Source organism: Ochotona curzoniae, unplaced genomic scaffold, assembly GCF_017591425.1.
Source record: "Ochotona curzoniae isolate NIBS_2020 unplaced genomic scaffold, NIBS_Ocur_1.0 scaffold_4701, whole genome shotgun sequence".
Taxonomy (NCBI): domain Eukaryota; kingdom Metazoa; phylum Chordata; class Mammalia; order Lagomorpha; family Ochotonidae; genus Ochotona; species Ochotona curzoniae.
In genome coordinates, this window is record NW_024467122.1 from 62433213 (window position 1) to 62459283 (window position 26071).

The 26071-nt window shown below is 46.2% G+C and overlaps 1 protein-coding gene and 1 pseudogene across 1 annotated transcript in view; one reads left to right on the forward strand and one right to left on the reverse strand.

Moving 5' to 3' along the window:
• Positions 1-26071, forward strand: part of CGNL1 (cingulin like 1) — a 97419-nt gene that overhangs the window by 56724 nt on the left and 14624 nt on the right. Inside the window, exons 8-11 of the mRNA XM_040968980.1 lie at positions 16980-17186; positions 18012-18116; positions 23835-23987; positions 24571-24741. Of these exons, the coding sequence (XP_040824914.1) occupies positions 16980-17186; positions 18012-18116; positions 23835-23987; positions 24571-24741 (636 nt within the window). The remainder of the gene's footprint in view (positions 1-16979; positions 17187-18011; positions 18117-23834; positions 23988-24570; positions 24742-26071) is intronic.
• On the reverse strand, positions 8289-8946 carry LOC121148725 (annotated as a pseudogene).

The window sequence follows — 26071 nt, forward strand, 5'->3', positions numbered from 1 at the left end:
GAAGTTGAGACAGAGAAGCCGTTCATCTATTGATTCAGTCCCCATATAGCGATAATAGCCAGAGCTGGGCAGGTGTGAAGTCGGGAGCTGCTTCTGGGTCTCCCACGCAGGTACAAGAGCCCAAGGATCTAAATCATCTTCTGTTACTCTCCCAAGCAACAGTTAGGGAACTGGATCTGAAGCAGAGCAGCTTGAACCTGAAACTGCCCAAGCAGGATGCTAGCACTGCAGGTGGAGGATTAGTGTGCTACGCCAGGGCGCTGGCCTCAGTTTGCACATTACTGAAAAGTGATAAAAATATGTGGTAGAGCAGAGTATGCCTTTTTGGTGAATAATTTTCCCTTCTATTTTTAATTTTATGGTACAGTTCCATAGGCTCTGGTATTTCCCCTTTCTCTTCTCCAGATTCCCTCCCCCCAATGTATTTCCCCCATATTATTACAGTGGTATAGTACTTCATAAGCAGCCATAAGTCCAGCATCCCATTGTCAAGAAATATCCAGCAGTTTCACTGGCATTCCATCTTTGATTTGGAAGTATAGAAGCATACTGCGTTGTATCTTCAGATCTGGATACGGTAGGCTCTATCTCGTGGTTACTATGCATTCCTTAAATGAGAAGCCATGAAACAAAAACAACAACAGGAATAAAAATAAAAGATTTGTAGCACCATGGAGGTAAGTAACATGCTACTGAATAACCACCGTGTCAGTAAAGACATGCTCCTAGAAATATGTCCAAAGGAAATGAAAACTGCATGTGAGAAGGGATCTGTAATCCTGTATTTACAGCAGCACAATTTACAATAGCAAAGACATGGAAACAACAACCCAGATGCCCATCCACAAACGAGTGGTTAAAGAAACTGTGGTCCGTCTACTCAGCCATGTGTGATAGACGGTCATAGCCAGATGTAAAGATACAATGCAATATGCATCTCTACTTGCAAATCAAATATGGACTCCCAATGAAACTGTTGGATATATCTTGACAATGGGATGCTAGATTGTCTGCTGTGACAGGTTTTTTTTTTTGCAGTTCTCTAAGCACTCTCTGATTTCCATAGTGGTCATACCAGTCTGAACTCCCACCAGCGGAGAAGGAGGGTACCTTTCTCCCCACATCCACACCAGCAGGTGTTAATAGAGTTCTGAATATAGACCAACCTCTCTAGAGTTAGGTGGAACCTCAGTGCGGTTTTCATCCTGTTGACTAGGGAGCCTGAACATCTTTTCATATGTCTGTTAGCCATTTGAATCTGTTCTTTTGAAAATATCGGATATGGCACAGTAGCCACATGTTGGGATCCCATGTGGGCACAGGTTCTAACCCAGCAGCCCCACTTCCCAACCAGCTCCCTGCTGTGGCCTGAGAAATCAGTTGAGGACGGCCCAAAGCTTTGGGATCCTGCACCTACATGGGAGACCCAGAAGAAGCTCCAGGCTCCTGGCTTTGGATTGGCTCAGCTCTGGCCATTGCAGCTGCTTGAAGAGTGAATCAATGAACAATAGAGCTTCCTCTCTATCTCTTCTCCTCTTTGTATATCCAATAAAATAAATAAATCTTTAAAAAGTCTGTTCATTTCCTTTGCCCATTTCTTCACAGGTTTTTTTCTTCAACTCTTCCTGGGTTTCTGAAGCTCTTTGTGGAGATTATCTCAAGGAGCTGTCTGAGAAATGCATGGAGACTTAAGCGATATTGGTGGTGGTTAGATGGGAGGGAAGGGGGAAGGGACTGGGCCAGAAAAGGGATGGGATGAGAAGCAGGACCCCAGTAGCAATTCCCTATGGTTCTTGCACTGTTGCTTACAAAGGGGGAATTCTGGGATATGTCCCATGGACATCTTTGGATCTCAAAATGGCCAAAGCCTTTTCTGGTTCCTGGGCCTTAGTTGAAGCCCCAAGTTTTCTTTTTGCCTTCCGTGCACCTGTGCAGGATCTGATGGTTTTATTTGCTGGGAGGTGTTGTCTCAGAATTGAGAGATCATTGGTAGTCGGGATGGGGACAGGCTGGGCTCCTTTTGGCCACGGCTCTCATACTGAGGTAGTCGTCGGTACTCAAGCCATTGGAACATGTAATGCAAAGTGAAGACTGGCTGGTCTGAGGGAGGCCATATTTGAAAGGCTGTGGTCTGGAAGAAGTGTGCACCCTCCTGAGTGGGGCCCAGTGACACTGAAGGCTTGCAAACCTCGACTAAGCATGAAGTGTCCACAACCGAGAGCAGTGAGAGCCTGCACAGGCTGGTTCAGAGGCGATGTGTTTGTAGTCCCCGGATGGCTGTGTCCCTGGCAGAGGTGTAGGGTAAGGTGGGAGGGAATATTGGACATTCAGATTAGGGTTTGAATGTGGGATTCTGGATATGGAGAAGTGACTGTGCCGTCCTATTTTATCTTGAGAAATGGAAGCTGTGGTGGGGCAGAGAGGAAGTTAATCATATTGACTGCATAGACACCATCAGATGGCCAGGACCTGGTAGACCATTTGACCATTGTGCTTGGGAGTTTCTCTTTGTTCCGAGGTTGTTCCTATCTCCTTGGTGAACCCAATAAACTCTCTTGAGATTCTGTAAACTCTTTAAGAATAGTACTGCACCTTATCTATCTTGTATATTCCTTGAGTGTGGGCAGTCCATGATGGGCACTGGCCTCCTTCACTGGAGTCCCTTCTCTGACCTTTATGACTGCAAAAATGAGCCGTACATACGTTGCGATGTGCCTCAGGTCCAACGCGATCTTAGCGGCCACCACGGGTATAAGACCCCCTGCTCCCACTTAACTTGCAATGTTCCGTCCCTGTCAGCTACTTTCAGTGCCTAGAGAGCCATCAGGGTGTTTCGGTACCAGTGGGAACAGTTGGTTAATGTAGAGCCTGAGGACACATTGTTAGAGATGCTTTTAGTGTTTTGCTGAGAATTCTGCGGCAAATAGCAGGTTTTCCTACGTGGGAGGTCTGCGACTCCTCTGAGCCTCACTGACTTACAGTTAGGGCTGCTTCTGTGTGTTCCCCAACAGAAAAAGGAGAGATTGGGTGAGAATCGAACCAACAACCAACTCCCATCTAGCCTGGCCATGATTGGTCCAGGCAGGACACAGACCCCTGACAGCATCTCTGTCTTTGAAGAAGCCAACCTGTGAGTCTCACATACTACTCCCTGAAAAACATCTCAGAGTGAGCAGGAGACCTTGCCTCGGTTGGGACATTTCTGTTTTCAGTCCTGGCTTCCTTTGCTGATCAGTTCGAGTGGTTGCCAGTCCCTGAAAGCTGGCCTGTGGGCTTTGTGGGAGCCTGCACTGCTGGGGAACCACCGGCCGCTTTGAAGGAAGAACTAAATGCAGGCCCCTCTCGTGTGTCTTAACTCTGGAGGGTTGCAGGAATCACCTTAAAACTTGTGAAGGTCTTGGCCCAGTCTTTTGCCTCCCTAGGCGATGGCAAGGCTCTTCTCTTACAGCCATGGAGATTTCTATATAGAGATCTTACAGTCGTGGAAAATTGTGGACAAAAGAAAAGTGGGCAGTTTTGTACATGGAAGCTTGGTTTTGTTTGGGGGCTGCAAAGAGTCACTCGAGAATGGCCATGGGGTGGTGAAATTTGTGGAGGAAGCATTTTGTTAAGGTTCATTTTTTTATCTGAAAGACAATTATGGGGAAGAAGTAGATGGAGATGAAGGGAGAAGGGGGGAGGGGGAAGGAGACAGAGAGACCCTCTGTCCTCTGGTTCACTCCCCAAGTGGCTGCAAGGAGCAGGGCTGGGCCAGAATGATGCTAGGAGCAGGTTTTTCTGTTTCTCTCATGTGGGTGCAGGAGACCAAGCAGTTGGGCCCTCCTCCGCTGATCCCCCAGGTGCATTGCCAGGGAGCTGGATCCCACATGGGATGCTGGCACTGCAGACAGCAGCTTAACTCTGTATGCTACAATGAAATAATTTTTTTAAAGATTTAAAGACCTGGAACTTCCTCCAGGTCTCCCACTTGGGTGCAGGGTCCCAAGGCTTTGGGCCATCCTCGATTGCTTTCCCAGGCCACAAGCAGGGAGCTGGATGGGAAGTGGGGCTGCCAGGATTAGAATTGGTGCCCATATGGGATCCCGGTGTGTTCAAGGTGAGGACTTTAGCTGCTAGGGTATCGCACCGGACCCAATGAAAAAATTTTTACTGAAGGTTTAAAATGGCACAGTTTCTAAAAGGAAGGGCTAATCCCCTACACACATGGGCAGATGAGAGCAGCCAGTAGGAAAGGGAGCTTTGCCAAATAGCAAGATTTCTAGAAAGTGGAGTAGAGTAGGGACCTCGGTGAGGACCTGTGATTTTCCAGATGGGGCCTGTGGCTTATCTTGTCAGGGGAGGTCCCCACTGCCCCAGGTGGCAGCATTCTGGACAACTTGTTTATCTTCTTTCTTCAAAAATCCTGTTCAACCTGTTGGATGTGTGTGTACTGCCGGCGAGCTGACATGTAACCGTTTGTGAGGCTGTGTGTGTGGTGTGTCTTTGAGAAGGCACTCTGCTATCTCATCCTGCTTGCCTTCCGTTCCCTCCCTCAGTGTCCCCCTGAGCGTGTGCAGTCCTGGAATGTGGCACTGCGTGGGAGCAGTGCCTCCTCACAGCTCTGCCCTGGGTGGCGTGGGCCGAGTTCCAGCAACAGAGCTTCTACATGCTGGGTCTCACGTGCATTCAGACAGGGGCCTGGATAATACTTTATAAATAGGATGCGATTTTTTTTTTTTATCTTGGGAAACTGGGGAATACTTTAACATTTTTTATAGGTAGTGTTCAAAAAGCAAAAGCGTCATTGCACGTGAGTAACCCGTGGCTGTGTTTTAAGAATCCTCTGCCGAGTGTGCACCTGTAGCTAAAGCTCATGCTGGCAGGCTGGGATCCACGTCCCTTTCCTTGCTGCTGTCCCTTTTGGAAGAACGTAGTAGCATCTTGCCGAGATCAGAGTCCGAGCAAGGTTCAAGTCCTGGTTGTGCACCTTCAGGCTTCCTTTGCGCTTGGTCTGTGGCTGCTGCCAGCTGAATTCTCCCTCTGGGCCTGAATCATTGCTAAGAGGCAGTATAATGTGTCTATTCATTTTTACAGCACTGGAATAACCAAGACTTCAGGAAGAAGGGGCAGGGCCAATTAAGGTCTATTGACTCTAGGGCCTGAACTGCATTGTCTTTTGTTTTTATTGAGATAACATTCACAGAATAGAGAATTGACCACCTTAACCCCTTTAAGGATGCGATACAGTGATTTCTTTAAAACGTGCTCACAGTTTGGGCAGCCAGCACCACTGTCTTATTGTCCATCACCCCACATGAAGCCCCTTCCATCTGCATCTCCCCTTCCTCTCCCCTACTCGCCTTGAGCTCTGTTGCTTCCTCATCTATTTTCTCTTTAATGTTTTCCATCTTTGGCACACTTCATGCAAACAGAGTTATATGTCACTGGAAATTATTGAGCATGTTGTCTTTTGGGGAGAACTAGTCCCTTAGACGCAGAATATGTTTTATCATAGGTATTTTATCACCATCTTTAGTACTTTATTTTTGTGATTTAAATGAGAAGACTTGTCATGCATTCTGTGAGCAAGTGTGAGACTTTATTGTCCTAACTCTTGTCTGGGACCCATGGCTCAGCTAGAGGTCGCTCTGTAGCAGATCTTGCTGTTCCTTAATTATTGAAAAGGAAGCATTTTGACTTATTTTACATTGTGAAGAAAACCCAAGATATTTTTAACCTATACAATCTCTGAATTAATACAGCAAAAACAAGGAGTCAGTGAATCTTATTAAACGAAAACCTTTTTTAGGTAGTTCCATAAGGAGGTGCATTATCACCAGGGCAACAAACCAAGATACAAATGGAGTCTTTATTAAGCGCCATAGTTTGAACTCCTAGAGTTATGGGCTGGAGGAGGAGGAGGAGGAGGAGCTGGGAGGAATATATTTCTCTGCCTTAGTAGTAGGAAGTTGCTTGTCTTTAGGTGTGGTCCTTGGGCTCTAGATGCTGAAGTAAGAACAGTGATGCTAACAATCTGGCTTAGGCAGTGACACTTGAAAATGACACTTCCTCCTGCTGTGGCAAGAAGAAAAACTCTGGATGCTTCAGTATGTTACATGACTGCCCATTTTCTTTAGGTTCATTCTAGAATGCCAGAGGATTAGAGCTGGCAGAGGTAGAAGTTGGTGGGTGGTTAGGCTAAGGCTTTCATGTTGCAAAGGGGGAAACTCAAGGCAGCGTACAGTAAATCAATCGCAGAATCTACCTATAATCCGTATCTTGTAACAAAAGGAAATTTAAGATTAATCTCTATGTTCTTGGCTTTGGGATCTTGAAAATTTGTGGAGCTTTAGCACAGAGCATCTTCTATCTCCTTCTCACACTTATTCCTACAGTTGCTATGTGCTGCTTCCTTGCCAAAAGCAAAAAGAGCTTAATTTGTGGCAAATGTGTATTGTGAAAAATCTTGGTATGTTTTCAAAGCCTTATCTTTTAACGCCTGCATTTCTATGAATTTCCTGAAGCACCCTCTCTTGACCACTTGAGTTCTTAACTGCAAACATTTAGGGACTAAAAGTATAGTGTTGGTCCTGAGAAAATATAATGGGAGAAATTTTGCAAAACTGAAGCATGATGTTTAAAGATATTTTCCAATGGCTCAACCTCATCTTGACCAAAAAAAAAAAAAAAAAGGTAAGTTAGGCAGAGTCAAAACAGAGGAAGCAACTAATAGTGTAAGGATTTCAACTTAAAGTTTCTGTATCTCTTTGTTTATTTTTTAAGAAACCAACCAAGTCTTGCTTTATTCATACTACATTATAAAACATGGCAGAATATTAGCATCAACATTTCTAGGCTTTATGGCCACCCCATTTGAAGCATCTTTGGAATGGGGCGAGAAGACCTGAAGATTTTGCTTTTCTGTAATTGTAAAGCTGTTACTCTCAGCCCAGGCCTGGCTAATGCAGTGTTTTCCCCAAACGCTCAGTTCCCTTCACCAACTATTCACGTGTCTCAGTCACTCATGGAGAAAATCATCATCAGCATCAATATTTAGCAGCATTTTCAAAATACAATTTGTTTCGCAAATAAAAAGTCTACCTATGCCATTAGTTCAATAATTCCATAGGTAGACCATAGAGTTTTATTATCTCTATACTGAAATCTTTACAAAGGTGGATGTTCCCGCCTTAGGTGCATAATTTTTTCATAGTAAAAGGAGCAGTCTGAGCTCATGAGGCCAAGCAGCGGTTTAAGGGAGACCCTTTGCACAGCTCACTTGCACAGAAATTAGAAAGCAATAAGAGCAGTCACTATGCTCACATTTTTTCATTGGCCACGGTGAGAAGAAAATACAAGTTTTAAAATAAAAACTGCCGGGCCCGGCGCGGTGGCGCAAGTGGTTAAGTCCTCGCCTTGCACGCCCGGGATCCCAAATGGGCGCCGGTTCTAATCCCGGCAGCCCCGCTTCCCTTCCAGCTCCCTGCCTGTGGCCTGGGAACGCAGTCGAGGACGGCCCAAAGCTTTGGGAACCTGCACCCGCGTGGGAGGCCCGGAAGAGGCTCCTGGCTTTGGATCGGCATAGTATCGGCCCGTTGCGCTCACTTGGGGAGTGAATCATCGGATGGAAGACCTTCCTCTCTGTCTCTCCTCTCTGTATATCCGCCTTTCCAATGAAAAAATAATAAAAATAAATCTTTAAAAAAAAAAAAATAAAAACTGTCTTCTAAGTAGAAGTCAAAATGTTTTAAGGCAAAAGTTCCAAGAAACAAAGATTCTTTGGAGCATGGATGCAGAGAAGGAATCACTCTTACTTGGGAAAACAACTTGTGGACACACACAATCAGAGAATCGCCCACTGAGAGCAACAGCTTCAATTCTGTTGCCACTAGGACAACGCATGCCGCTAGTACCTGAGACAAAGCCTGAGACGAATCACCTATGTGATTCAACAGCCATGAGGTATGGGAAAAACCAGGAAGTACTGCCATTGTGGGTAAAAGGAGGCTGCTATGGCAGCAGGATGGCCATCAGAAGTCAGCTGGAGCTCAGGTTATACACCCCTTCAATTCCAGCCTATACTTGCTTCCTTGGGAAAGGATGGCCACATGTGGAAGGACTCCCTTCAAAGGCAGGAGGGCCTCGTTGTGAGCTCTTTCTACTCCATTAGTTTTCCTATCACTTCACCATGTCAACTAGAAAAGATGCTGCAAGCTATCACAGGTAGCTTCTAAGTTGGACATGGCACCAATACTACACACACAATTAAGTGAATGACCGTGTCTTCCTGGTTCTTCCACTGAGCAAGCTCAATATGCCTGTCTGGATTGAACAGGTGTGATCTTGTATGAGAAAAGTGTGTAAATGTAAGGCCAGATTTTATTAGCCTCCATCCTCCAAAATTGGTGGAGCACCCCCAGCTCTTGTATAGCTCAATGGCTGGCTTCGCAGCATCCTTATACCGTCTTAGCCGGGCAGCAACTGCTTCAGGCTTATCATCCTCTTGTTGGACAAATGATTCACCAGTGATGTCATCAAGTCCATGCACTTGAGGTGGGTTGAAGTCCATGTTATGCACTCTTGAATCCAACCACGGCTGAGCCGATCTTTCAATGTCTCAAATGGAATGTTCAAAGTGATCACTAGATCCAGGTCACAAATTTTGTCCAGAGCTTCAGCCTGTACTAGCATCCTCAGAAAACCATCCAGAAGCCAGCACTGGCCACTCCTGCTCTCCAGTTCTGAGAGCATCTGGCATGTAATGAGATGATCTGGGACCAAATGGCTTTTCTCTAGGTATCGCTTGGCCATATCACCAACTTCCGTGTTGGCCTTGATATTCTCTCACAAGAAGTGGATGCTGGAGAAGTGCCACAGGCCAAAGTTCTGGGCAATCCTATGGCACATGGTGCCCTTGTGCAAGCCAGACGCCCCGAGGATGACTGCTCACAGGAGTTTGGAAGTCATTGCCTTGGTGAGGGGGAGACCCCTGCGTGAGCCCCATGAACTTTGCTGCTTGATCCCTGCCTCTGGCACCATCTGCTCGCGAGGGAACTCGCCAGCCACCTCTGTATCTCTTGTATATTTGTTTGAAGGTGGAGAGAAAAGGAGATTTCTTTTTTTGCCCTCTGCTGTTCACTTCCCAAATGACCTGACTAGTGAGGGATAGGCCAGGCTGGAGCCAGGAGCTAAGAACTAGTCTCGGGCACCACATGAATGGCAAGGAGCCAACTAGTTGGGCCATTACGTGGTTTCCTCCACATTCAGAGTGAAGGAAAGGAATCCTCTGGAATGCAGGCCCTCACTCTGCAAGGAAAGTGGGTGCCCACAGCTGCTGTGCTGAGAAGTCCTGCCCACAGCTGAGTGGAGCTGGGAGGCCCGCTGGGTACTACTGCTGCAGCCACAACACAGTGGAGTGTGGGGATGACCAGCTAGATGGACCTGACAAACTAGCGTTCCAGTTCATGGCCTCCACGCTTCAACTGTTTTCACTCATTCAGCAAAAAAGGGAGAAAGAAAGGAAACAAAGCCGGCTGTGGCAGAGGCCATGTTAATTAGTAAAGATTGCTGGGTTTCTGTATTGGGCCTGCCCCAGCACAGCCAGGAGGCCTTGGCCATTAGAGGCCAGCCTGTCATTGGGGTCAGTTCCGGGATCCTACACAGAGCCTGCTACACCAGACAGAATGCTCAGATGGGGCCTTTTATGATGCTATTTGCCAGTTTGGTGCTTATTATGAATAAAAGTTTTCTCTAGCTCCAGGTGGGCATTCACTTGCCAGCTTATAAGCAGGTTCTATTTGCAGTGAATGGCAATATGGGGCTGGAAAAGATGGAGTTTATGGATGTGATAAAATTGCATTTCCCTTCCTGCCTTCTTTTAAGTAGGTAATTGGTTAAAAGTCAACTATTTTTAAAGGAGTCAATTTTTAGCAGTTCAGCATATTAAGACATGCTGTTTGCCTGGTTGAGGGGAAATATTTTTTTCCTTCATTGTCATCGGTTTACCTTTGATTAGGAAATGGGGCTGAATTTTTAATGAATTAGCCAACCGAGAAACCTGACTTGCCCTTGAAATCACACAGGGGTCGTCTTTGTGTTGTGTAGCTATACCGGAAAGTCTGTCGGAAAACCAGGATGAGCCTTTTGAGAAGTCTAGACTCAAAAAAAAAAAAAAAAAAATTGCACATCATGACCTGAAGCCAAGTGTGACAGTTTGGACCTGAGGTTAGGTAAATATGAAGTCCTTGTGTATTTTAGGGAAACAGATGGGGGTTTAGTTGGCCTAGTAATCGCAACCATGTTTATTGCAAGAGCTGCATTCTCATCTAACTGTTTTTGATGTTGGGGCACCAGATAAGGAAACAAGGCTGGAACAGCCAGGAAGGTCCCAGTAAAAGGCCTAGGCTGCATCGAGTCAGATCAGGTGAAGACAGCTCATTCCCTGTTCTCTACTGTTAGAAATACAAATGACAATTCTGGGCCTGGTGCTATAGCTCAGCAGCTAAAGTCCTTGTCTTGCATGTGCCAGGATCCCATATGGGCGCCGGTTCTAATCCTGGCAGCTCTGCTTCCCACCCAGCTCCCTGCTTGTGGCCTGGGAAAGCGATTGAAGACAGCTCAAAGCTTTGATATCCCTACACCTATGTGGGAGACCTGGAGGAGGCTTCTGGTTCCTGGCTTTGGATCAGTGCAGCTCCGGCCATTGAGGAGCTTGGGGAGTGAATCAATGGATGGAAGATCTTCCTCTCTGTCTCTCCTCCTCTCTGTGTATCTGACTTTGCGATAATAAATAAACAAATCATTTAAAAAAGTGGTAGTACAAATGAGGATTCCATTTGCTGAGATGGTTTGTCTGACACACAGACTGAGCTCTATGGATGGGGTAGGTGGGGATGCTTGGCAGTGTCACAGGGTCCAAGTGTTCCCCAAGAGCAAACAAACTGTAACATAAACAGAGACATGATGTAGAATGAAGAAGTGATATCATATGCAAAATGTAAGTGCTCTCAACAGAAAAAAAACGTAAGTGCTGAAAGTTTTTCCCTTGTTTTGTCTTTCTCTCGTCACTTCTCTCTGGACATCTTCACCTTAGGGTGGCTGGGATAGGAATGCTGGAGAAGCATCCAAGAAATTGCAACACCTGGGGATCTGGGCTTTTCCCCACTCCTGCAACTATGTGTGCTGGGATAGAATTGCCTAACTCTAGAGAGCAGTGTGGGAGAGCTGGCACCCCACTGTTTGCACAGCTGCTGCTGCTGGGGCTCCAGCTCCACCATGTTTCATGGTCCACAAGTATCTGTGAAGAGGCTCGAGAGGGTTGCCGGGGTGAGAATGTGGCTGAGAGGGTGCGTTGTCTACCAGGTGCCTGCGGCCATTGTCGGTCAGCCTTTTCATAGAAAATGTAGATGATTTAAAAAATGTTAATACCTGTTGAATTTCTGTGGTTCGAAACTTTAAAACAATGGGAGGATCTGAGATGGAGAACTTCTCCCCTTTGTTCTATAACCTAATTCTCCTCTTCATAGACAGTGTTAACCGATGTCTTGTGCAGTCAACTTAGTGTGTATTTATCTCTCCCAATGCTTTTCTTCTTCTGGAAATGTGCAGGTGCACTATTCTGTCCCTTTCTTCCTGTGCGCCTTCTTCTGCTCCCACCCCCCATTGCACAGGATACCTTTGAACAGATGCAACTACTGTCCAAAGAATTAGCCTTTAGTTGCTTGCAATCTTTCATTACGACAGTGCTGCCATTAATAATCTAATTTACATGTCATTTTTGGCACGTTGTAGTGTCATTTGCTAGACTTGGTTGCTTGGTTAAAGGGAATGCCCATGGTCAGTGTTTTAAATACTACTAAAACACTTTGCAGGAACTCATACTCATTTTCAACGCTACCAACAAGGGAGAAGTCTCCCTCTTTGCTCATTCCACTCACACATTGTGTTAGCATACCTTTGACCTTGGATGCTTGATAGGTGAGGGGGCAAAAAAAGATCATAGTCCAAGTTTTCATAATCATCCAGTTTGGACAAAACAATGTGTTGGTGACTTCCTGTTATGTTTGCTGCTTTAGGGAGTGGCAAAAAAAATTAGAGTTGGATTGACTCCTTGCATGTGTGAGTAATAGTTAAAATAATCAAGGCTGGGAAGGGGATTTGGCTTAGTGGTAAAGAATGCTTGGGATGCCTGAACACTTACTGGAGTAGCTGAATTTGATCCCCATTTCCACTTCCTAGTCCAGATGCTGCAAAGCAATGGGTGATGGCTCAGGTGCTTGGGTCCCTGGCACCCATGTGAGAGATGTGGATTAAATTGCTGGCTTCAGTCTGATTCAATCCCAGCTCCTGCAAGCATGCAGAATGCGAATTTATGCATGGGATATCTGTCACTGTGCCTTTTGAAAAATAAAAAAGCAAAAGAAAATCCAAATAATCCTTTAAAAACTAAACGTGGGCGACATGTTACAGCTAAATGCATGGTTAGATCTGTGTGCTTGTTGATTGCACTTCCAACGGCACATCCTCTCTAACATTGTTAAGACACAGGACATGGATGAATCACAGGAATAGCACCAGCAGCTTCTCCGACGAGCAGCCTGTCGCCTGTGATCCCTTCCTGAATAGACCTCCAGCAGCCCTGGTCTTGGAGTGGTTTTGCTAGCAGACTTGGGCATTTGGAAGACATGATGTGCAGATCAAAGTAGGTCAGAGTTGGAAAGTCTTCTGCCAGCTTTCTTCCCTGCATGGTCTTGAGGAAGAATTTGTATGGAGCACAGGTTGTACATCCATAATCCAAAAATCTAAAATCTGAAAGTTGGAACGTTTTGAAATTTGGAGTTTTGGATTAGGGGCATTTAATTGGTAGTCTATGCTAGTATTTCCAAATTGGAAGCACTTGTCCTCAGCATTTCAGAGAAGAGATATTCAACGTGTTTTTGCCTTGAACAGAGATGTGATCTGTATTTTATTAGATGGAAGATGGCTGCAGAAGGAAGCTTGCTTGTTCTAGGACTTTTTATTAAATAGTGAGCTGTAGGTGGGCAGGGGATGGGATTGGTTTCTGCATAGATTGGCTAACAGAGGATTATGTTCAAATATTTATAAAACCAATGTGATCGGCCAACACAGTGAAGACAGAAAACAAATAATCAGAACAGGGCTGAGTATGTCAACTCTGCAAGCTGCCCTGAACTTGTACTTGCCACTGTGAGGGCTGGGAGTGGAGTGAACCCTTGACAGCTGTAAGTGGAGCCACAAGCTTACACACCAAACTCTTAACTTCGAAATACAGTTCCAGTTCCCTTGAACAAAGATGTGGTTTTTGTTGTTGTTTGTTTGTTTTAAACTTTAAAGAGTTACAGAGAGAGGGAGAGAATGGCGAGAGAGGTATTCTACCCACTGTTTCACTCCCCAAATGGCCACAAAGACTAGAACTGGGCTGATCCAAAGCTAGGAGCCAAGAGCTTCTTTTGGGTCACCCTTGCAGGTACAGGGGCCCAAGGTTTTGGGTCAGCCATCACTGCTTTCCCAGGCACATTAGCAGGTAGTGGGACCATAAGTGGAGCAGCCGGGACTCAAACCAGTGCCTATACATGGGATGCCAGTGTCACATGAACCATACTAGCCTGGATGGTCTTTGCTTTACCAAAAAGCCCCCTTGTTCTCTCGCAGACACATAGCTAAGTCCAAGATGACTGGAGTGAATGTGTCATCACCTCCATCGCTGCTCTGGCTCCAGCTCTCCCTTGCCTTTGTTTATCCTTTTAAAGAACAGTTATATTAAGGTAAAACCCACCTAATATGCAGTCTAACTCTTGTATGTTACATTTCAGTCAATTAATAGAGTGATTTGAGTACCCAGTAGTGGAATTGCTGGATCATATGATAGTTCTAATTTTAGTGGTTTTTTTTTTTTTCCGCAAACTTCTATACTGTCTTCTACAATGATTGTGTTACCTCATGTAGCTTTTTTAAAAGACAAAATTATTCATTTGAAAGGCAGCATGACACAAAAGGGAGAACGGGGAGGAGGGAAAAGGAGGGAGAAAGCAGAGTTTGGGACAGAAAAAAGGGAATGAGCACGAGGAGAAAGAGAAAGAACTTCCACCCACTTGTTCATACTCCAGATGGCAACAGTAGCCAACACTGGGCCAGTCTAACCCAGGAGCCAGGAACTCTGTCCAGATCTCACATAGAACTGGAGGAGTGAGGACTTAGTTGCCACTCTTTTGCAATGTCGGCATCTCAAGTAGTGGCTTAACTTACTCAGCGTCAATCCCTAGAACCTTTCATGCAGTTTTCATTTTTGTTTCTCTAATATTAGACATCTTTTCATGTACTTTTGGGATTGGGATCCTGGGCGTGCAAGGCGAGGACCTTAACTACTGCGCCACCACGCCGGGCCCATATAGTTTGAGTTTTTACAGTTAGGTCTAAGATACAGTTGAGTTCATGGCTGTGTGTGCTGTAAGGAAGAGAGTCTCAGTGTCCTTTCCAGTTACCCCAGCACCATTGTTGAAGACTGTGCTCCTCTGAGTCAAGATCAAACTCTGTTGTGAGTCAGTTGCCCACAAATGTGTGGGTTTATTTCTGGATTCCCAGTTCTATTTCATTGAATTGTATGTCTACCCTTCTATCAGTACCCTCCTGTCTTACTAATTGAGTATTCTCTTTTATGGGAGACTTGGGAATGGGCGATCTAGACGCTCACTCTCTCTGGTGTGACCAATGATTGAATTCTTCGGATCCCTCATCAATATTTGAGCTACGCTTTTATTTCTTCTCTGTTCTTCCTTGCAATGCGTTCTCCTGGTGGTGTCATTAGGAGAGGTTATCCAAATAGTCCTAACAAATTCCTACTGCCTGTCACCTTAGTTTTCTCTGGGCAGTGTCAGCTAACCTCATTGTCACTCAGTTGCTTTGTCTCTGATGTGATTTCTCGGATATACTGAATTAAACATTTGGGTTGGGGAAAGATGGCTCTGGGTCCTGAAGCTCTCTAATTGATTAAGTTCAGAATAAGACACTTTACAATACTGTTAAAAAGATTTAAAGATCCTTCCAAACTGCTATGCAAGCAAGCAATTGTAGCAGACCACTCTCCCATGTGGGCCTTCACATGAGCTTCTGAAAATGTCTTGCCCTCCTGGAGTCTTTCTTTCCTTGCAGGCATCTGCAGTGTTTCAGGAGCATGAGACTTGCTGACACTGACATCTTTGTAACAGTGGGGAAAATGGAGGATGAGATGGAATGCTGTACAGGAACCATTTAGTGTCACTTCAGCTTGCTAAATTAAAGAAGTACAAAGCATACATGACCCAAGAATGAGTAATAATCACTCTGTTGTTGTTGCTATTCTCTCCTGTTGCAAATTGTAGCAGCACAAGTTCATTTCCAAACGATTGTGTTGGAACTTGCACTATGCACTGGAAGAGAGGCAACTTCTTTTCAAGATTTTTTTAATTGGATAAGCAGATTTACAGAAAGAAGGAGAGACAGAAAAATCTTCCATCCTTTGGTTCACTCCCCAAATGGCTGGAGTCAAGCTGGTCCAAAGCCAGGAGCCTCTTCCGGGTCTCCTATGTGGGTGCAGGGTCCCAAGGCTTTGGGCCGTCCTCTATTGCTTTCCCAGGGCACAAGCAGAGAGCTGAAAGGGAAGTGAAGTAGCTGAGACACAAACCGGCATCCATATGGGATGCTGTTACTTGCAGGGGGAGGATTAGTTAGTTGAGCCATTGGGCCAGCCCTGGAAAAGCAAATTAATTTCCATTTTCTCATTTCTCATTTCTGTTTTCTCATGGGCATTAAGAACCTGTACACAAAATCTGTCCCTTGTCAAGAGCTTCTGTGAAGGGTCCTGACCTATCTTTAGGGGTGTGTAGAGGGGAGCAGGGATGTGAACCCATCAGAAACAAAGGGGCTGAAACGTGGATTGTTTGAATGCAATTTCTCCTGAGTCATCTTGGGCACGGTGCTTGGTCTCCATCTATGTCTCCATCTCTTTAAGATGATGGCAAGAGCAGCACCCACCTCTTGGAGTCATTAAAAGGTTTAAATCTCATGCAAAGGACTGGCAAGGATTGGAAGGCAGACTTTTCTACCAAGAATGTGATAGCCTTGAGTTGACAGCATGGTTTGTGGCCCCTGTTACAACCTCTCAGTGCTGCTAGCAAAGCTCAGAAGCCATCAGAGACACTCAGCAAGATGGGTGTCAACGTGTTCTCAAAGCACATCCTGGGCCTGGCACGGTGGCGCAAGTGGTTAAGGTCCTCGCCTTGCACGCTCGGGATCCCATATGGGCGCCAGTTCTATCCCGGCAGCTCCGCTTCCCTTCCAGCTCCCTGCCTGTGGCCCGGGAAAGCAGTCGAGGACGGCCCAAAGCTTTGGGAACCTGCACCCGTGTGGGAGACCCGGAAGAGGCTCCTGGCTTCAGATCGGCATAGCATTGGCCATTGTGCTCACTTGGGGAGTGAATCATCGGACGGAAGATCTTCCTCTCTCTCTCTCCTCTCTGTATATCCGCCTTTCTAATAAAAAAATAATAAAAATAAATCTTAAAAAAAAAAAAGCACATCCTTTCTTTAAAAGCATTTATTTATCTGAAAGAATTAGAGACAGTTATTCCCCAGATGGCCACAATGGCCAAGGCTAGCCCAGGCTGAAAACGGATCCTGGAGCTCCATCTGTAGATATCAGGATTCCAAAGACTTGGTCCATCCTCTGCTGCTTTCCCAGGCCTTTGGCAGGGAGATGCATTGGAAACTGAGCATCCAGGATACAAACTGGTGGCCCTATGGGATTCCAGAGTTGCAAGTGGTGGTTTCACTCATTATGTCCCAGTGCTGGCCCTGGCACTTCTCTGTAAAAGAATGTGGTGGGGTGGTTTGCCCTACAGGTGTTGCCCAGTGCCTGAAACGCTACAGGTATTTCATAAGCATCAGCCATTCTCACAGCTAGGGGGTGACCCACTGACCTCTGTTATGGTTTCATGTTTTGAATAGAATGTTGAAGTGCTGGCCCATCGGAGCAGTGCCTCGGAGCAGAACAAGGTGGGGGCTGAACTGCGCGAGAAGCTGCTGAAGGAGGAGAATGAAAAGCTGCAAGGAAAGATTGCAGAGCTGGAGCGGAGGGTGGCCCAACTTCAGAGGCATGTCGAGGACCTCCAAGGTGATGAGGCCAAGGCAAAGGATGCACTCAAGAAATCCGAGGTGAGACTCTCTTTCTCAGGTGAGTTCTTTCAGCAGTGGGCAAGGGTTGCTTGGTCATAGGTGAGTAGGAAGGGACAGGGCAATTCTGAGTAGATTGTCTCTTGCTGCCATTTGTTCTCCACTTCTAGGAATGCTATGAATGGGAGGCCTGAGGCAGGGTTGGAGATGTGTGTGTAGATATGTGAGTCTTCATTCACCCTGATAGCAGAAGACCTGGTCAACTCTTGAGAAGTTTCGCAGAAAACTTCTAACACTTGTGAGGGCTGCCTTCCCATCCCCACCAGGCCCGCTGTCACTCAAAAGTGCTTATTCTTTGTTCATGTTCGATTGATGTCTCTGGAGTTGCAGAGGTTTTAGCAAGCCCATTATCCAAGTTGCTAGAACTTTAGAAGTGGGAATCTAAAAACAAGAGTGGCAACAGGTGACATAAAAAATGGCCAGCTCACAGTGAAAGAGGGCAAACCCTTTAGCAGCAGCTGTTCAGCTTTGAAAACCTGCGTGTGTATCCCCAGATTCAATCAGTGCCTGGAGCTTCTGAATCCCCAAGGGTCAGGCTGGAGATGTGTGTTTTTTTTTTTAGGAAGAAAAAAAAAATCACACCAGATAATTTAGATGTTCACTCTTTGCTAAGAATTGGAAATGCAAAGGCAGGCACGCATCCAAGCATACAGCTGTTGTGTGTCACCTTGGGCCCACGACAGATGGGTTGTTACCCTGGCCATGCTGTGTCCATGGCTGTCTACTGTATCAGTTTCACTCCACAGAGTTGGCTGCATAGGCATCGCACACATCTAAACTCCTGCTAAGCCGGTGTTTTCACTGCAGGGACAAGTGCGGCAGTTAGAAGAGGCCCTCATGCATGCCAGAAAGGAGGAAAAAGAAGCGACATCAGCCAGAAGGGCCCTAGAGGGTGAACTCATGGATGCTCAGGTAAACACTGCGGGCTGCTGGCTGCACTCCTTCATAAAGGAAGCCCAGGGAATCAAAAACAGAGGGACAAGTGGAGATCCCTGTCCTTCCGCCTTTAATTACCACTCGGGGCTGGTCACTGTCCATCCAGTCTGGCAGTTTTTAATTGTCTGAGTGTGTGCATATGTGGTGGGTGCATTGGGAAATGTCTGGAGACTTGGGTGGCTATCACACCAGACAGGTGCTAACAGCCTCTAGAAAGTGGGGGCTGGGGTTACTGCGAACCATCCTACAAAGCGCAGGACAGCCCACCACTAAGAATTACCAGGGGTGCCAAGGTTGAGAAGGCTGCTTTACAACATGCAAGGGCTTGACAACTTTCCAAAGCTAAAATATGGAATGTATGAAAAGGCCAGCGGGATTGGTCCCCAGGGTGTGGAGTCAGTCCAATTTCCCTTTTGCTCTGGGCAGATGTACTCCACGGAGTGCCGTGTTTCCAGACACGGATTAGAGGAGCAGGAGAAAGTCATCTCCCTGAAGCTAGATAGCCATCACTATTCTAAGCCAGGAGGCTCTTTGAAAACCCCATTTTCCTGAAGTACATTCCTGTCCCAGGCCTGACCTGGAATTCTCACTTGACCTTGCTCAGTGGCCTCAGTGGGACCCAGCTGTGTCCTGGATCACACTAAGAGAACCAGCGCTCGAGCCTCCTCACATGAAGTTCTGAGGACTTGGGAGGTGGGGTCTTGGACAGTTGTCCAAAGGTTGTTGAAGAGCCCACCTTCAGGTAGGGTCAGGTGGGGAGCAGCACATTCACTATGAAGAGCTGAGTTGGATTCTGGTTTGTGAATTCCTCATTGCAGCGTTCCTTTAAGCAAAGACTCATCTCAAGTGTAGAGGAGGCGGATTCTCTCAGGTCAACCCAAGACTGCTCTCACCTTTGGACAAAGAACCTACTTGTACATCAAGTAGAACTCTGGTGGTGTTTTGTTGTGTCTCCTCCCCTTACCCTATTCCCCAACCTAGTATCTGACTGCCTCCACTTTGCATTTCCTTCTTTTTTTTCCCTTTAAAACATATTATCTATTTGAAAGACAGAGTTACAGAGAAGGAGACACAGAAGCTGAGAGAGAAATCTTCCATGCACTGTGTCACTCCCCAAATGGCTGCAGTAGCCAGAGCTGAGTGATGGGAAAGCCATAGACTAGGAACTTCGTCCAGGTCTCTGACATGGATGCAGGGGCACAGTACTTGGGCCATCTTTCACTGTTTTCCCAGGCACATTGCCACATAACTGTAATGGAAGTGGACCAAGTAGAAGTTGAACTGGTACCACAAGGGATGTGGTGCTGCAGGCATTGGCTTAACCCACAATGTCGCAGTGATGGCCCCTGCATTTCTGTCTTTAAGTCTTTGTTACAGCTGTTGGGTTGGTTTTGTAGATGGCAATTTCATGATGCTGCTATTTAAGTCTCATGACAGCCACTGTTGCCCAGCCCAGCTTTCGGTGTGTATGGTTCAAATTTATGAGCTAGCGAGAGGCTTATTTATATTTGTCTTCATTGGGACATACCATATCCATGCCCAGCCCTGGGCAGAACTCTTGGAGCCTCTCAGGATTCTGTTGCAGGCTGAAGAACCTGATTTGATTCAATTTGCATTTGATTTCCTATGACACAGTTTCCTATAGGGTCACAACGACACCATTCCTGAACCTTTTTTTTTGTTTTTGATTTGATAGGCAGATAGACCAAGGAGCCACTGTGATTTCTTCCACAGCTGGCATAAGGAGCCTGGAACTCAATCAGGGTCTCTCAAGTTCTTGAGCCATCACCTACAGCGCCCCCAGGGTTCACACCAGCAGGAAGGTAGAATTGGAAGCATTACCAGGTATTAAACCTAGGCAACTCCCATCTGGCATCTTCACGGCTGTACCAAAGGCTTGCTGGTGGCCATTCTTGCCTTGCCTGACCCCTAAGCCTTGGCTCAGGGCACTGCTGCAGGTGCAAGCAGTGTTTTTTTGAACTGCAAAATTCAGGGAGAGGCAAGTGTTTCCAAGTGGCTTCTGCAGCTAAGGGGGTGGGGATAGAGACTCGAGTTCTTTCCCTTAGGAAGGAATGAAAGCCACCATCTCCTCCTCCCTTTTGGACCTCCGTGTCCTGACACGTAGAGGGGGAAAGCCCCAATGCTTCCACTGCTTGGCCAAGGCTCTAGGATGACCAACTTTTGTTTGGATGAAACCACCCTTTCCTTTCAGCCCACAGCCACTTACAGTTTTGGCCATTGCTAGCATAGATCTTTGGGGCCAGCTTAGTGATGCGGCAGAAGGCTATGCATTTGGTGAGGGATCATGGTCTCTAAGCTCTAAGCCCCTCACTATCCATCCACCGACTTGATGTCTTAGATTCTCCAACATGAAAACATCTCTCAGTTTTTGGTCCCACTGTTAATGGCGACTGGGCTTATATTGTCAGTATTGGGAATGGAGTTACTATGTTTGTTTTCACGTGCTTTTGGGACCTATTTTCTCAGTAGTTATTTATTGGAATAACTATTGAATATTCAGAACAGCATTCCTACACCACAGGATATATTAGAATTAGCTAAGGGAAGTTTCTTTTTCTTAAAAAAAAATATTTTTATTATTTGAAAGGCAAAGCTACAGAGAGAAGTAGAGACAGGTCTTCCATCTGCTGGTTCACTCTCCAAAATGGTTGTAATAGCCAGAACTGATCATCGAAGATAAAGTGCTTTTTCTGGTCTCCGACATGCGTGCAGGGGCCCAAAGACTTGAGCTATCCTCCACTGCCTTCCTGGGTCATAATTAGGGAGCTGGATTGGAAGTGGAACAGCTGGGATACAAACCAGCACCCATGTGGGATGCCAGTATTGCAGGTGGAGGCTCAGCCTATTACGCCATGGTGCTGGTTCAAGGAAAGGTTGCAAATGCCTATCTGTGGACCTCCCACTCCAGAAACTTTTGATTCTATCAGAAAGGGCTATATTCTGCATTTTAAGACAGTAGTCTCTTGCCCTTAATAATCATACCCTTCTGGTGTAGGAAAACCTCAGGTCACTTTCAACCACTGAATTTTTATCACACACTTCATGGTCAGCCTTGCCCAATGAGACATACCCACCATGAACAAACCTAATTGCAACATCTACTTTTTGATTTTCCAGCAAGGACATGGAAAATATTTTTAAAATAACTTAGGAAAAATAATGATGTTCTCAGTAATATGTGGTTGGGAATGGGCTGTAGTGGCTCTAACTGTGGTGTCGCCAGTGACTCTGAGTAAAGGCTGAGTCTCGGATACATGAACCTGGGGCCAACATTAGGGTGTAGCAGATTAAGCTCCATCCTGAAACACTGGCATCCCATCTGGGTGCTGGTTCAAATCCCAGCTGCTCCACTTTTGAGGCAGCTCCCGGCTAACGCACCTGGGAAACCAGCAGAAGATGTTTACTTACCTTAAGAAGATGAATTCTGCTTACCTTTCTTTTGCCAGTGTCCTTTCCCTGAATGCTCTTGTTAACCTCGGTTCCCTGCAATTGTTAACTTCAGCAGCCCAGCTGTGTTGGCTGTTGCTCACAGAGCAGCAGCCTATCACAGCCCAAGGACTGGAAGGCTTCTGTGGGTAGTTTTTGAACTCGGTATCATGTGGTTGCCTGAGCAGAGCTGCTCCTGTGCAAACCAGGAGAATGCAGAATGATTTGGGAGAGTGTTCTCAGGATGACAGAATTCCTGCATATTGACAGCAGCTTCTAAATGTTTGTAAGTCTTGTACAGAAATAAATCACTGTTCTTGTGCAGCCACCACAGGGACACAAGTCCGGGAAGGCTTCAAGCAGTTCCTGTACTAACCAGATTCACCTTTCAGCATCTGAAAACAGTTTCTAGATGATCCAATCTGGATTAGGTTCCTTTGTTCTTGGCTGTGTCCCTTCTTGCTATTCTTATGCTGCTGACCCTAATACTTGGCCATTTACAAAAACCACCCTAGGGGCAGACATTTGGCATTGCTGTTAAGATGCCCACATGGAGTCCCTGGGTTCAAGGTCCCAATTTCAGCTCCCAGCTAGTGTACCTTGGGCATCAATAGGGATGGCTCACAAGTACTTGGCGTCCTGCTGTGTTCATGTTGAGTTTCTGGCTTCCAGTTGTCGCCTGGCCTGATCCTGGAAGTTGCAAATATCGGGAGGTGGTGGGGCTGGGGAGTGGGTGAGGCAGTGGATGGGAACTGTCTTTGTTTCAGTTTCTTTGCTCCTGAAATAAAGAGATAAATAAATAATTATGTTTGAAAAAGTTTAAAGAAGCCATTATTATCTTACTGAAACATTTTAGGGTTTTGTTTAGGAGTTGAATGTTGTTCACATAAAAGACAAGCGTCTTTGCAACCATGCAGTAAGAGCTTTAGGGGCACTGGGGGAAATTTGCATCCAAAATGGTTGTGTTTTATAGTAGGTACTGGTATCTGCTGATCCACTAAGCACCCATACATACTTGTCTGTCTAGGGTCTCTTCCATTTAACCTTTGGTCCATCAAGTTCAACAACCTGTGATTTCCAAATTGTTTGCATACATTTGACTACAGTCCGTGGTACTGCTTCCATCCAAGTGGACTTCTGGATCAAAGGACAGCATAGTTTTTGCTTGCAGATGCATGGTTAACTGTTCAAAGTGTAAGAACCATCTGCCTCAAGAATAAATTCCAGAATATTAGGTGCAATGCTAATTATCACAGGACATACTTGTCAGATAGGTTAAGGTTTGTCAGCTCTACAACTTGACTGTAATTTTAGAGCATGATTGTGATCATGCAGATTCGTTTTAGATGTATTCTTTATTTCAAAGAGTTACAGAGAGCAAGAGATCTTCCATCTACTGGTTCATTCCCCACATGGCAGCAACAGCCAGCCCTGGGCCACGCCAAAGTCAAGAGCTTTATCAGGGTATCTCAATGGGTGACAGGATTCTAAACAGATGGTCTACCTTGGGCTGTTGCCCAGACCGTTAGCAGGGGGCTAGATCAGAAGTGGAACAGCAGGCAGTGGCTTTATGTGCTGCAGCACAATGTGAGCTTCAAACCTCAAGATTTTGGACACTGTCGTGAACTCTTACCGTGAGCAGCCACTTGCTGTGTTTGTGTACCCCTGCTTCTACCTCTTCATTCCTGAGGGTGTTTTCCATTAAGTCACTTTTCATTTTGATGTCTGATTTTAGAACCAATCCTGGGCCCAGCACAGTAGCGTAGTGGTTAAGGTCCTCACCTTGAATGTGCCGGGATCCCATATGGGCGCTGGTTCTAATCCCGGCAGCTCCACTTTCCATCCAGCTCCCTGCTTGTGGCCTGGGAGAGTAGTCGAGGACGGCCCAAAGCCTTGAGACCCTGCACCCACGTGGGAAACCAGGAAAGAAGTTTCTGGCTCCTGGCTTTGGATCAGCACAGCACTGGCTGGTGCGGCCACTTGGGGAGTGAATCATCAGATGGAAGTTCTTTCTCTCTGCCTCTCTTCCTCTCTGTATATCTGCCTTGCCAATAAAATAAATAAATCTTAAAAAAAAAAAAAGAACCAACCCCATCTTGTGCCTCTTTTCACTCTACTGTGACTTTTCCCCTCATTGCCACAGATTTGATGCCTTGGTGGTATGGTTGTAAAATTCCTTCTGCAATCTGTTCTTGAGATTGGTCTGGTAGTATATAACTGCAATGTCCCTCTCGCCACTCTTTGCAGAGAAACCTGAGTCAAACCAGCGAGGAGCAGAAGCAACTGTCTGAGAAGCTAAAAGACGAAGTGGAGCAGAAGGAGCAGTTAAGAAGACTGAAGAACGACATGGAGGCCGAGCGATGGCACCTTGACAAGACCATCGAGAAGTTGCAGAAGGAGGTGAGAGGGCAGGAGGAGTGAGGAAGGTGGCACCCCTATTGGAACCCAGCGGACCCATTGCCCTGCGGAGTCTGATGAGAGCTGGGGCGTCCTTGAAGCCGACTAAGCACACATGGGTCAGGGCTTCACAGAACCTCCAAGGCAACTCTGTGGTTCGGTGGAGAACTCCAGAGAAGTGATTGGCGAAAGGAAAGCCCCATGCTATCTGGATTCTGGGCACTCACATCACCTCTGGACAGGTGATGGAGTGCACATGCAGCCAGGGTTCCTGTATCAGAAGCCGTGTGTCTTTGCGTCTGTCTGTCTTGTCCAGAAATGTGAAAGCCTAGGCCTGGATGATCTGCCCACCTCTGCCCCAAGACACGCAGCCAGGGACGCCAAAGGCTCTAATCTAATTCTTGCAATGGCAGATACAATGATTTCAGTATTTCCTATAAAGATGCAGTGAAGCTCAGAGAGGTTACATACCTGGAGGGGGGCAGGATACAGCAAGGGTCTGACCCCAGGGTTGGGTGTTGGGCTCCAGGGCCAGATGCTGCTCCCACTCTGACGGGACCAGACCTGGACCTGTCGTTTCTTGCAGATGGCTGACATCGTGGAGGCATCACGCACATCCACATTGGAGCTGCAGAACCAGCTGGATGATTACAAGGAGAAGAACCGCAGGGAGCTGGCTGAGATGCAGAGACAACTCAAGGAGAAAAGCCTTGAGGTGGAGAAGGCCCAGCTGGCGGCTGGCAAACTGCAAGATGAGGTAGTGTCCGGGAGCATGAGCTCTCCATTAATTCCATTGCAGGGCTGCTTCAGAATGCTTTTAAGGAGGACTTGGGAGTTGGTGGTTTTATTTATTAAGTCTGAAATTTAGGGTGGTGGGGGAGCAAGCATGTACTCCTTTGCACTGGTTTACCCCACAAGTGGGGGGCAGGATGCAGGGTGGGGAGGAAGGCTGCAGCCAGGAATGCAATCTGGGTCATCCCTGTGGGTGGCAAGGACCCAGCTGCTGGAGCCGTCACTGCTGCTCTTAGGGTCTGGATTAATGGGAAACTGGAGTCAGGAGCCAGAAACAGATCGTTGAACCTAGCCATGCTGGTACAGGTTGAGTTGTCTTAAATACAAACTCCATGGGGAGAGAGTCTTAAGATGGTTTTTGTGCTTCATTTTTTATTCTTAACTCCCCAGTGGTTACAGGGATAAATAATGTTGTAAGACAATGAATTCAATGATTCTGAGATAATACAGCTTTAAAAAAAAAAAGTTTATTTTTATCTGAGTGGCAGCTTTACAAAGAAGGAGGGATGCAGTGAGAGCAAAATTTTCCATTCACTGGTTCATTCCCCAAATGGTCACAATGGCCAGAGCTGCGTCGATCTGAAGCCAGGAGCCTGGAAGTACTTCTAGGTTTCCCCATGAGTGCAGGGGTCCAAGCACTTGGGCCATCTTTTGCTACTTTTTCAGGCACATTAACATGGGGTTGAATCGGTAGTGGAGCAGCTAGGACTTGAACCAGCAGCCATATGGGATGCCAGCAATGCAAGCTGAGGTTTAACCTACTATGACACATCCCTAAGATGACACAAGTTTATCAGACCATTTTTTCAATCCTAGAAGATCCACCACGTTCAATGGTGTACCCAGATATTTTACGCATTTATGTTTTAGTTTAATCCTAGAATAGGGATTTTAGTAGCTGGCTTTTTTTTTTTTTTTGCCATGCATTTTTGAAAATACAGATTTTTGCTGGGAGCAGGGTGCTAGATGAATAATTTTCAGAACAACCATAATGGTGAGTAGAAGAAATTCTGAGGAATCCAAGGGTTGAGATGATTCACATGTCTTCCCAGCTTTTCCAATTAAGAGAAACAGGACCAAGAAGCTTCAGCCTTGGCCTCTAATGAAATGTGGAACATGAGAACTTCTGAAACATTCTTTTAATGGGAAGCTGGAGGCTGTCAAATGCAAGTTCACTGGATGCTGATTTCTGGCTATGCCACCTGCCAGCTGCGTGATCCTGAGCAAGTGGCCGCTGTTTCCCGAACATCTGCTTCTCCTTCGTGAAAAGCAGACTGTCGGTGACTTCATAGCTC